Source organism: Brienomyrus brachyistius, chromosome 5, assembly GCF_023856365.1.
Source record: "Brienomyrus brachyistius isolate T26 chromosome 5, BBRACH_0.4, whole genome shotgun sequence".
Lineage (NCBI taxonomy): Eukaryota > Metazoa > Chordata > Actinopteri > Osteoglossiformes > Mormyridae > Brienomyrus > Brienomyrus brachyistius.
Genome location: NC_064537.1, coordinates 4,549,909 through 4,562,299, shown reverse-complemented (window position 1 = coordinate 4,562,299; position 12,391 = coordinate 4,549,909). Strand labels below are relative to the sequence as shown.

The following is a 12,391-nucleotide window of genomic DNA, read 5'->3' as shown; positions in this document are numbered from 1 at the left end:
CACAGAGTGAAATCCTCACTAAAAGGATCAAAGGACTTTACTTTCCTTCCCATCTTCCCCCTCCCTGTTTTCTTTTGAAACGTTCCATTTTGCACACCTGCCCCCCGCCCTCGTCTGCCAGGCACCTGTGGTGCTTTTCGAGGCTTTGGCCCCCCGCTGCAGCTCAGGTCATTCTGAGGTCACTTCACAGTGTCCTGTTCCGTCCAATTATGGATGGTGATTAGGGCAATTAATCATCATTAATAATAGTTAATATTATTACCCCTCCATCATCTGTGATTATCCTGGTGTGGGGGTGTCACAAGCCATCTATCAGGGACACCATAGTCAGGGTGCTGGTCCAGTACTGGGGAAATACGCTCACAACACGTGATTTTTAGACAAGGTAAAGTAGGGCAAGAAGAACATCAAAGAACCTTCCAGAAAGAGGGGCCATTGCGGACACAAATACATGTACCATTGCACTCCGGATGGATGGATGGATGGATGGATGTTGGTTTCCGAATAAGTATGGGTCACTTGGGACTTCGCTCCTACTTAGTATGTCTGTATGTTGTGCAGCTCATGTGAAAGTTACATGGTAGTAACTGTCGATCTGCCCCCACCAGTCGGTCACATTAATGAGGACCTTCAGTGGCCAGTACACTGCCCAGTCTGAAACCAGACTTTGCTTTCCTACCAGACTGACCTGATGGGGGATTTGCATTTAAGAGGACAGAAATGTACCATGATTGATTTAAAAAACAGAATTCGATGTGCTCCGTGTTCTATCATACTCTCTTGCAATTATATACTGCTGAATTCAGCTTAAGAAACGTTCCAATTTTAATTTGAACATTACTATAACAAAAAAACAGATGCAGTATGCAGAGTTTTTAAAAGTTATTTATTAAATAAACCTCCCCCCCATGATGGTTTAACCTGCTATGTACTTCTGCATTGAAATGAGGTTTCAGATCTGATCATGTGTACGATTGAGACCATGGAAGGGTGGGCGGTTTGGAGCTGGGGGGTGAGATCTCTCGTTGCCTGTCAGCCGATTTTGGCAGGTGGAGATAGGTGAAAATGGTGAAGGTGGGCTGTATGGGGGAGATTCAGCTGGAAGCGTGATGACCCCCCCCCAGCTGAATGAGAGGAACAGGAGTTGCCCTGGCCAGTGATCAGCATCACGCCCCAGTCACTGCCGCTGTCTTCAGAGCCCCTCAGATGCGACTTGACGGCCACAGTGTGTGACTGGGGCTCTAGTGCCTGTGAAAGGTGGCGGGGGGGGGCGTGACAAACGGCGCTCTGACGCGTTTTCTTGCGTGTGTCGCCATGTCTTTGTGGATGTTCCGTGTGTCCACTTCCTGTCTCCTGTTTCCTGTCAGTCTCATGCTACAGGGTCCTGCCAGCTCTGTAACCTTCAGGCGACTTTCAGACCTCCAGTGTCTGGGATCTTAAGCCCCCCCCCCCTTAGAAATGGTTGCTGTACTCTGGGCCCTACAGAGGATTATTAGATCGATAATCCCACCCCCCTCCCAACCCCAGGTCAACAGCTTTACCTTCGTCTGTCAAACACATAGTCCTTCCAGCCTGTTTTGCTTATAGAACTTATAGAACTAGGTCTCACTGTAAATAAGGCAAGATCTTGTTAGACACTAAAATTATGACATTTCTGAATAAACTGCCTCAGCCTGTCAGACACGGACACGCGGTTACTTGTCTGTTGTTGTCGCTTACTGATAATATCATTAAATCGCACAGGCTGAGCAAGAGGAGGTCAGTCTGGCCTAGGAAGCTGAGTGGTGGCTTTGGGAGGGGTGCAGTATCATTTTAACTGGCCTCCCCTGTGCGGGTGAAGTTAGCTATGTTTTTATATGCGTATATGTGAATTCAGGGATCTGATGGCAGATTCAAGGGGGTGCTGTGCAGATCCAACCACGGGTAGCTGCCTGAGGACCTGCTTGGCAGATCGCTGTCATGGTAATGGATATATCTTGCAGATGCTCCCAACCTCCAGGGCCATAGTGCGTAGATACGTCTTAATGGGGAGTAGGCTGGCCTGGTCCTGTGGGCGGCAGACTGTCCTGGTGGGCGGCAGACTGTCCTGGGCTGGCCCGGTCCTGGTGGGCGGCAGACTGTCCTGGGTTGGCCCGGTCCTGGTGGGCGGCAGACTGTCCTGGGCTGGCCCGGTCCTGGTGGGCGGCAGACTGTCCTGGGCTGGCCTTGGTACCACTGAGACTTCTTGATGGAGGTGGGAAGGTTCTGTCTGTGAGGAGCAATGGTGAGGAAACTGAGAATGAGGATGGGCTGGGTGGTTTGGCAGAGGCTTTTAAACCAGTTTGAACCTGTAGGACGTGTCAGTTTAGAGCAACAGACAGATTATGAGTGTTTGGGAAGCCACTTCCCTCCCACACTGTCATGGACCAGATGCAGTTAGACATGGGCAATCAGAGAAGAGGCCACTTGTTGGTCGCTCCCTGTGAGAGTGGTTCGTTCCATTCTTGATCTGATGGACGAATGTATCGAAGGCAAGATTGATGTGGGTAAATTACATTAGTGGTGTTGCTTGCTTTGACCTGGATTTGAAGGTGAGGAGGTGGAGGAGGAGGTGATGGAGGCACAGCTACAATTCAACCCCCCCTGTTCCTCTGTGGTGGCTTGGGATTTATGAGGTCCTACCTCCAGTCTCCATCCAGTCCACTCCCAGTTACCCTCTGCCCCTCCCCATTTCCCAGGACATGCCAATCGTCACCCTCTGCATAATGGGCCCTTTATGTGATGATCTGTGGGGCGTCTGTACATCTTTCCTCATTAGCGCCCCCCTCCCCCAGTGGCAGTACTAAAAGTCATTCTCTGCAACATCTTCATTCGGCTCAATGGTTGTTCGTTTTCAGTTGCTAACACCGAGGTCATTAGGGAATGCATTCGCATCACCCGTCACACAGAAGCTGGCTGGGATCCTGGTTTTAGGCGTCGTTCCCGTCACGGATCGCCGGGGTGGAGTTTATCCAGTAGGAAATGGAGGGGTATGAATATGAGGATCGTTTCGATCGTGAGATATGCAGGTCCCTTCAGACGGGAGGGGCTGCCCAGCCTAGGGATTATGTGAGAATCATGGGATGGCAGGTGTTAGCTGTAAGATCCCATGACACCTGTCTGAGTGCTGCCTGGGACCCTTCCCCACAGATAAGCTGGAGAATGGTGATGTGTATCAGCGGCGCAGAGGCCCCCAGGTCAACGTGCCGGGGGACCCGGATATGGCCTCCAGCCCCCTGGAGCGTGAGCGGCCGGGCAGAGCAGCCAGCAGCTGGCGGCGAGTCCTGCTGCTCATTATGGCCATCACCATCCACAACATACCCGGTGAGCAGCAGTGCCGCTTCTCCGTACTCTTCCCTCTCTTTCCTCTCTCTCCTTCTTTCTCCTCCCCTTCTCCATACTCTTCCCTCTCCTTCTTCTCTCTCCTTCTCTTCCTCCTCTCCTTCTCCGTACTCTTCCCTCTCCTTCCTCATCCTCTGTCTCCTTCTCTTCCTCCATTCCCTTCTCCACAATATTCCCTCTTCTTGCTCCTCCTCTGACTCCTCCTCTGACTTCTCCCCTTCTCCGTACTCTTCCCTCTCCTTCCTCTCCCCTCTACTCCCTCTCCCTCTGTTCCCTTCTTTTCCTCCTCCTCCCCTTCTTGTTACTCTCCTTAAGAACACCTCTCTTTGCTGGTCCGTTTATTTCATTCACTTCTGTGTGGTTCAGCACTAATTGATTTTTCCCTCCATTCGTGAGGCCTTTCTCCTTGTAGCTTAATGACCCGATGCTAAACTCCCCTTGGTGAGGTACGGTGTCTCTCTGACGTTCCTGCTCAGTCTGTCGTGGGAATGAGACGCAACGGACGAGTCGTAAACGTTCTTAACAAAATGGCCGCCCATTTGGGCTGAGGATTAAATTATGAGTCAGACATGAGACAGTTGAGTTATATACCCCAGCAGTCACGCTACGCCTCAGTCCCATGCACTGTCTCGCATTTCCGTATCACCAGAATGAGATGCGTCACACCCCCGCTGCCAGCCAGAATATTTAAAGCCTAAATTCTACATTGGCCTGGTTCTGAGGGGTTGCTGCCCCCGTCTTTCGTTGTTCTGTCTCTGCTTGGGACAGTGGCTCCTGCCAGCCCCCCCCCCCCCCCCCCCCCCCCCCAGCCCTAACCTTAACCATAAGTAACCAAACAAAATACCAGACTTTTCGGCGTTTTTACCAAATTGTATTATATTGTATTAGATTTGGTCCTCACAATGTAATACAAACATAATCCACACACACACACACACACAGATTGGTCTATCCTCTGTATGGCCTTTAAGGACACAGATTTAAGGGCTGTAAAGTTTGTAACATTAAACATTGGACCAGTTCTAAAATGGGTTTATATGAACTTTATAAAATGTACATAAAGCAACATTTTATCTCAAATAGGGCTGTCACTCTTGATTAAGATAAGATGAATCCCACAAAGGGAAGTTTTGGAATTATAGCTGCAGGTCTGAGCCTGGAATGGAGGGACATAAATATCTAAATGTAACCAATAACCAGCCATCTGGCAGCCAGTCAGTCTCAGACTTCTGATGGTACTGTATGGTTGTCAATCGGTATTCCATTAATCTACTGATTTACTCTAAGATTCAGATTGCAGTTGGTGTGAGGCAGGAGCCAATATACCTTTGCAGGCTGTACAATGAGTCGCACAGACCGTGAGCTTAGGCTGCCTGATTCACAGACAAGGAAACCAGAGGATCCGCTGAAAAGCCGCGCACACGCAGGATGAAAGTGCAGACTCTGCACTCACAATGCGACAGTGCAAAACGATAATCATCACAAATGGGCGAAGAGGAGAGACGCAAACGAGGCCTGGTCACGAAAAACATCCGTCTTCCACTGTGTGGAAATACTTCGTCTTCCATAAAGACGATTGTGAGCAAAAGCAAGTGATTTGTTGCCACTGCTTTGTGTCTGTTTACACAACTCACAGCAACACCAAGTTATTTGACAGACTGTTGGGAGATGATAAGTTCTATTTGGTTAGGTAGTTAATTTTAAACTCTTAAATATCGCAAAAACTTTAAATATCGCAATGTGAGCATTTTCTAGCGTCGCTCAGCCCCTACTGAAAAACACACAATACAACCACAAAAAAATACTATATGGTTTATGTACTGTATTATGTAAGATGATGTGGCTAAACGACAGAGCAAACCTTCATTTTAGCAGCGATTCATTTGACATGCAGGAATTGTAGGAAGTAAAATGTGTAAAATAATTCAAAGTGATGACAGAGACAGGCTCCGCTACTCCGAGAGACCAACCTCGCATTACTGGGAAAGTCTTTAAGGACGTTTTGTCATTGCAGTTGTGCTGTGGTGATATTTAAGTTCTGCTTCGCAATACTGACAGACGACTGCATTTCCATTTACTTTTAATGCGATGTGCTTCCACACAACTGATGCCTTCTCTCTTTTTTCAGGCCCTCATACCTTCCGCCATATTGCAGAGTAATCGAGAAGGAAAATATTTAGCCATGGGTTTTTAATAATTGAGTGACTGAGTTTAGTCAAGTAATCGTGGCAACTCCAGTCTCAAACGAAAGACGAGCATGTGACGCAGTATTCAAATTAAAAGGAAAATACACAGAACTGAAGTGTCTCTTCTGCTAAAAAACGCAAACAAGCACCTGACTAGAGAGAACCAGCTTGGTTATTTCTACACCTAGTTAAGCACATGGCGGCGAACATTTCTGATACATTAAAAGTAAAAGTACTGTTTGTTTCTGTTCGTTTCAGAAACGCACTTTTGTCTGGTGTGTCTGCTGTCTGCTGTCTGCTGTCATGGTTTGTTTCACCTCATTTTGTCGTACCGAAAGCTAACTGCTTACAGACAGACGTCCAGGCTAAACCTGGTTTCTGCCAGTTAGATCGACATCATCCAGTCATGCACAAGTACAGTCAGCACCAGCGAAAGATTCTGCATCTGATTGGATGCATTTCAGATTCGTAGCTTCCTGATATTTCTGTCTATTCTCGTCAGTCCACCACCTTATAGTTAATTTGTATTCATTTGTAATTTTTGTAATTTGAATTTTATTATGTTCTTGTTTCCTTAATGAAAATTCTTCATTGACACATATTTTGGTTATAGTTTTGGTCCAGCCGTAGTACCACCATCCCACCCCCCTCCCCCCAGTTTGGCACCCTCCGGTTTATATGTTTACCTGTCAGTGGAGGGGCTTGGTGATTTTTCCGGGCAGGCAGCTCCCTGGACAGCTTTCCTGCCAGATAAAACTCTGCTGCCTTGATAACCCTCAGGTGTGGGGTGGGGGGTAGATCCCACAGAGGATGCAGCTTAAAGTGGAGAGAGAACCAAGTCTCCCCCAAATGGCCTCTTGGATTTATGGGGAGAAAGACATTTGCAGTAATGCAGCAGGTGGCGTAATGGTTAAAGAACTTGCCTTGTTTTTAGTATTCACTTTCTGTGCGGGATCTTGGTGCATGACTTGCTTTCAGCCTCAGCATGTGTGTGGCCCTTAACCCCCAGCTCCCTGGGCGCCGCTACGGGTGGCAGCCCCTCACGGACAACTTACTCTACGCAGAGCAAGTTGAGGGAGGCGTAAAGACAATTTCCCACGGGGATCAATAAAGTATCGAATATTATTATTATATTCCCAGAAGAACCTGACACACTTTAAGGGTTCGGAGAAACACCAGTCTGCTTCCAGTCCGTCGGCAGGTACAACAACGAGAGACAGACAGATGGCCGAACCTCTCGGGCCAGGGGCTGAATAGACTGCAGTGTATAAAATGCCCCCTACCACCACCCCTGAATGGTGAGAAGTCTCAGCCCAGCGTGGCTCTGTGGCCCCCGTGAGCACGCACATGTACCAGGCTAGAGCCCATTAAGGTGGAATAAAATGTCGGAGGGCAGCAGTTCCGCCCACCCGCGATCGGCACTCCATCAGCAGGCCGCCGACTGCCACTGATCATAGTCGCTCCTTCAGATGGGCTTAATAATGGCCATCTGTCACATGGCCGCTCCCCCCTGCAGTTCTCCTGTGGGGGTGTCTTAGGCTAGGGTGAAGTGGACACACACACACACACACACACAGACACACACACAGACAAACAGTCACGCAGACACACGCAGACACGAAAACACACACACACAGACACACAGACACACACACACAGACAGACAGAGGCACGCAGAGTCACGCAGACGCACACACAGACACGCAAACACACACAGACACACACACACAGACAGACAGAGGCACGCAGAGTCACGCAGACGCACACACAGACACGCAAACACACGCAGACACGCAAACACACACAGACAGGCAAACACAGACAGACAAACAACACGTCGCTCTGTTAAAAAGCTCAGTGTCTCGCTTCCTTTTACACTCCTCAGCGTCGATGGTGGCTTCATGCTCCTTATCTGTCCTCTTTAGTTCGGTCCATAAACCTGGGTCGGGGTTCTCTGGGTCCTGTGGCTCATTCTGTAAGAGCTGGGAGTTGTGGAATGGGAGCGATCATGAGACTAGAGGATGGGGCGTGTTGCCCCCAACGACCCCTCTCCATCTGCCTTGATTTTGGTGGGGGCAACCGTTTTAGGCTGCCCCACCCTCCCAGGTGGCCATTTCAGGAAAGCTGAAAGCCAACATCCCTCCACCAGCTTCTGCTCTTTGTTTATTATTGTTAATAAAATCACTTTGATGCAACTTTAAACAGGCTTTTCGGTTTGAGGCTCCAGCACATCCTGGCTGCAGTCACCCTCTCTTCCTTCATTCATCCTTCTCTCCCTCCCTCATCCCTGCCTTGAAGAGGCTGATATCACCATGAGAAGCCAACTGAAAAGGACCGTTTTTGGCCTGAAGTGAATTTATTGTGCTCACCGTCTGCAAGGGGCAGAGTCTGACTGCTCACCGTCTGTGAGGGGAATGGTCTGACTGCTCACCATCTGTGAGAGGCGGGATCTGACTGTTCACCGTCTGTGAGGGGTGGGGTCTGACTGCTAACCATCTGCAAGGGGCGGGGTCTGACTGCTCACCATCTGAGAAGGGCGGGGTCTGACTGCTAACCATCTGCGAGTGGTGGAGTCTGACTTCTCACCATCTGCGAGGGGCGGGGTCTGACTGCTCACCGTCTGCGAGGGGCAGGGTCTGACTGCTCACCGTTTGAGAAGGGCGGGGTCTGACTGCTAACCATCTGCGAGGGGCGGAGTCTGACTGCTCACCATCTGAGAAGGGCGGGGTCTGACTGCTCACTGTCTGTGAGGGGCGGTGTCCTGACTGCTCACCATCTGCGAGGGGCAGGGTCTGACTGCTCACCATCTGCGAGGGGAGGGGTCTTGCTGGAGTAGCCCATCTTAGGGAGAGGCAGGATAACTGAAATAGGTTAAAAGTCTTAGATACATTTTTTCTTCCACACTCCATCCATCCTTCCCCCTATTCCCTCTCCCTGCAATCACCCAAAGACCTGGCTTTTCGCTCTATTCCTCCATCATCCCTCCCTCTCTCCTTCCCTCTTTGAGCCAGCACCGGAATTCCCCGTGACCTCGGAAGCTGACCTCTTTTATCATCCCGGTTTCCCTCTTAACCTCTAGGTGCTCATACTCACTCGCCGTAAATGCACACAAGACGTAACGAACTTAAACTGACTAGTATCACATTTATTAACCCAATGTAACATAAAAATTTAATTGTGCTCCACTCTCTCCCATTGTCCGTCCGTCCGTCCGTCCATCCATCCATTCATCCCTCTATCTCTCCTCTCAACTTTGGCCATAATGGAGTCCCCTCCTGGCCTCTGTCTTTCTGTCCTTGGTTTTAAATCTACCTGTGGGGAGCCCAGGCAAGTAAATGATCCCTGCTGTTTTTTCAGCTGTCAAAAACCGCGTCGTGTCGCCCCCCCCCGTGACCTTAGGGACTTTCAATCAGGTTGGGTAAGATCAACCCCCCTTTAAGTGACACCATTCGTTAACTTAGCACTAACTCAGATTAGCCACCCGGTGTTTGCATGGCTGTGAGGACACGACCGTCCTGCTTTTATCCTCTTCTGATGGTTTTATTTATGTGTGGTTCACACTGTGGTCCTCCGGGACTCAGACAGTCCATGTTTTTACTTCATTCCTCCACAATAATGTGGATATCTGGCAGGGAGCTGAGGGAGGGAGAAAAAACAAGAACCAGCTGTGGGTCCCTGAGGACCGGACTGGGATGCTCCCGGCTTAGGGAATCGCTTGTATTTTGCTGTTTAAATGTTACACCAAGATGGAACAATGGTGTTTGAGCTGCCCCCCCCCACCGCTAACACCTTCTGCTGCCGATTCTCACCCTCTCACTGCTCAGCTCAAGGGTACGGCGGCCTCTGCAGAGTGTCTCTCATCCCCACTTGGCTGCCCCCCCCCCCCCCCCCCCCCCATCCCCGCCAGTTTCACGGTGGTCAGTCCCCCCTGCTACAGTACAGGGGAGTCACAAACATGACTGCCCAAAGCATTCAACACTTGCACGGAGATGAGGATCCAATTACAGAGAGCGGCTGACTGCATGTTGGGGAGGGGGGGGGTGTTAATTAGTGGAGTGGTGTAAACCATGTCGCCTGTCAGCCAGCAGGGGGGGGGGCATGGCAGACCAGGGGGTCTCAGCTTGAGTCAGGGGCATGACTCACAAATTGTCTGTCTGTTCTCCTTGGGAGGGGGGTTCATGTATTTCTCCGGGTGTTGTAGCCTGAATGTTCCTGTTATTATGGTTAGGAATCATATTACCCTGATATTATCCTCAGCCCTTCCCTGTATCTTGCAGGGACCGGGGGTGTTGACTGTGAAAAATCTTTCGGAAATGGGGAAGGAGATTCCGTCAGTGTCTCTGAAAGATCGCAGCAAAACAGTCTGGTTAAATCGGCCAGCCCGCTTCTGAGAGACAAGGCTGGTAATTACCCAGAAGCATCAGTGCCCAGGTTAATGTGCTTTTTTTGGGGGAGGCTGAGTTGCTTTATATATATATATTTTTTTTTTTTTTGCCTTCCTGTGAGGTGGTTTGCTGGTACGACGGATGTGATTGACTACTGTTCCTGGGATGTGGCTGGTATTTTAGTTACAGGCAAAGAAAAAAAAAGTTTAAATTACCAGAAAAACACTTTGTGGGTAATTTTTCATCTGCCGAATTCTCGCGGAGGGGGGGCTGAGCCCTTGCGCCTCAAGATAAGATGTGGCTTAATAGAATATCCGCAAAATTCTGGAAGTTGTATTGCGAAGCATCGGGGTAGCACAAGGGAGCCGTGGATCAGCGACAGACGCGTCGACATCCTGTCCGGGCGGCCGGGCCGTGGCTACATCATCCCACCTGACTACTGGGGGGGCAAAAATTGAGAAAACATTTCGAAACAACCTGTGACTGGGAGTTTTGTTCTGTCAATCATCGAAAGCTCTAGTCCTATTGGTTACTCAGTGGGAGACGGGAGGTTATGACCTCATTTCCATTCTCGCTTCAAACACAACAGAAGGGTTTAATGTATTAGTTTGGGAGGGTTTAGTGCAGATGTTTGATGTAATCCTACATCCTACAGACAGGAGCTCAGGACCCAGTGTTCCAGGGAAAATGTTTTCTTGTTTTTATCGGGTTATCTTATCTGGGGCCATTAAGGCTCTGTGTTTGGCTCTCGCCTCCCAGACGTGTTTGTCTTGCCTGGTTTCAATACCCTGCACAGGTGAATCTGAGCCTTGAATTGGGAGGGGGGGGGGGGGTGGCAGGGATGAGCCGTGCTGCAGAGAGGGAGAGAAACTGAGAGTCCCTCTGGGGCCTGTAAGTCGGTATGTCTCAGACTGTTTAGGCTCATTTTAGAGTTTGACAGAACTGAACCGGATTGGTGAAAAGGTTCGTCTGGCTTGGCAGTGGTTGGGGGAGGGGTGTAATAGGCTTGTGTTCTATATTTGTTTAATCAAATGCCAATCCAGGTCAGGTGAGGACTAACTGTTTTTTTTGGGGGGAGGGGATGGGTGAGGATCTGACCCCACACCCTTCTGGTGCAAAGTTCAGCATTTGACCTCCACTGCAGATTTTTTTAATTGCCAATGCAAATTTTGTATCATCCTTCCAGCTTCTGGTCCTGGAGGCCCCTGGTCACCATGCCCCCATCCCCTCCCCAGGTGTACACTTCACTTCACTAACCACTCCTGTGCGCTTGTCCTTGTTACAGAGGGTCTAGCGGTTGGGGTTGGATTCGCCGCGGCAGGAAAGACTCCATCTGCGACCTTTGAGAGTGCCAGGTAGGACCCTGTACGAGATGGACCCACGTCCTGCCAGCAGGGGGCGTACGGGTTGAAGAAGTATAGTTACGCTCCTCAGTATGGAACCAATATCCTTACACCTTACTGAACTGTGAATCCTCTCCAGCCAGCTGGGAAACCCTATACGTTACTAGGATGTAATCAGGCATCATTAGATAATTCTGGATAACACTTTCTTTTGTCTGCGTGCCTCTGCAGTGTAGCAATGCCTGTTTATTCCTAATACAGGGCTGGTCTGTACTAGGATCTGCTCTGTGGTTTAAAGGGGAGATTTTTCTGTATCCTGCTGCCCCCCTGTGGCCATGTTGAGGGCGCTGCATCCCTCCTCGCTCGGCCAGCGTTTGCCTTTAAAGTATTGCCAAATGCACTAAGCCGTCTGTCACTTTCTCTCTCGGCTTTTCTGTCTCTCGGTCTCTCTGCCCGGTTCCTCGCACAGCTGCATATGACGTACTGTACGATCGTTCAGAATACTACGATATGAAGGGGAACGATGAGGAGGAATGCAGGGACAGGTTTTGGACCAGACCCTCTGCACCACAGACACATATAGGGATGGTGCGGAGCTGGGCAGGTCCTCCTAGATACAGACCCACTGCTCTTTTGGTGGAAAGTCCTTTTCCCTGAACAGAAAAGCCGCTAAGTCAGGATATTGTGGGCTTTATTTATGCTGACTGACTGCTGGGGTGTTGAGGGGCACTCGGTCTTTCTGGTGATGCCTCCCCCCTTCAGCTGTGAAAGGTGGGAAAAATTTGAGGAATACTCCTGGGGGGGTTGGGGGGGGGGGTGGTTTTTAACATGACCTTTCCTGAATGTGGTCTCGGTACTCAGATGGGGAAGCTGTTATTGCGGTGAGGTGAGCTACTGTACGTATATCCTCCCGGCCAGGTGGGGGCGCCAGTACAGGCGAATGGGGCTGAGGAACGTGGTGAGTGTGAAGGGGGACATTTCTCACGTGCCTGTAGTGCACTTGTCTTGGGTCGACAGGGTGCTCAAGAACTTGCTGGAGCGCCAGCTCACAGATGTGGGGCCGGTGTTGGCAAGCTGCCATGGCGAGGGTGGGGGGGGTGCTGGGTTGAGGTGGAGG

At 50.0% G+C, this 12,391-nt stretch overlaps 1 protein-coding gene across 1 annotated transcript in view; it reads left to right on the top strand.

Moving 5' to 3' along the window:
* LOC125742177 (zinc transporter ZIP11) overlaps positions 1-12,391 on the top strand; it is a 74,035-nt gene that overhangs the window by 42,903 nt on the left and 18,741 nt on the right. The window contains 2 exon segments of the mRNA XM_049013914.1: positions 3,169-3,342; positions 11,217-11,286. Coding sequence (XP_048869871.1) covers positions 3,169-3,342; positions 11,217-11,286 — 244 coding nt within the window.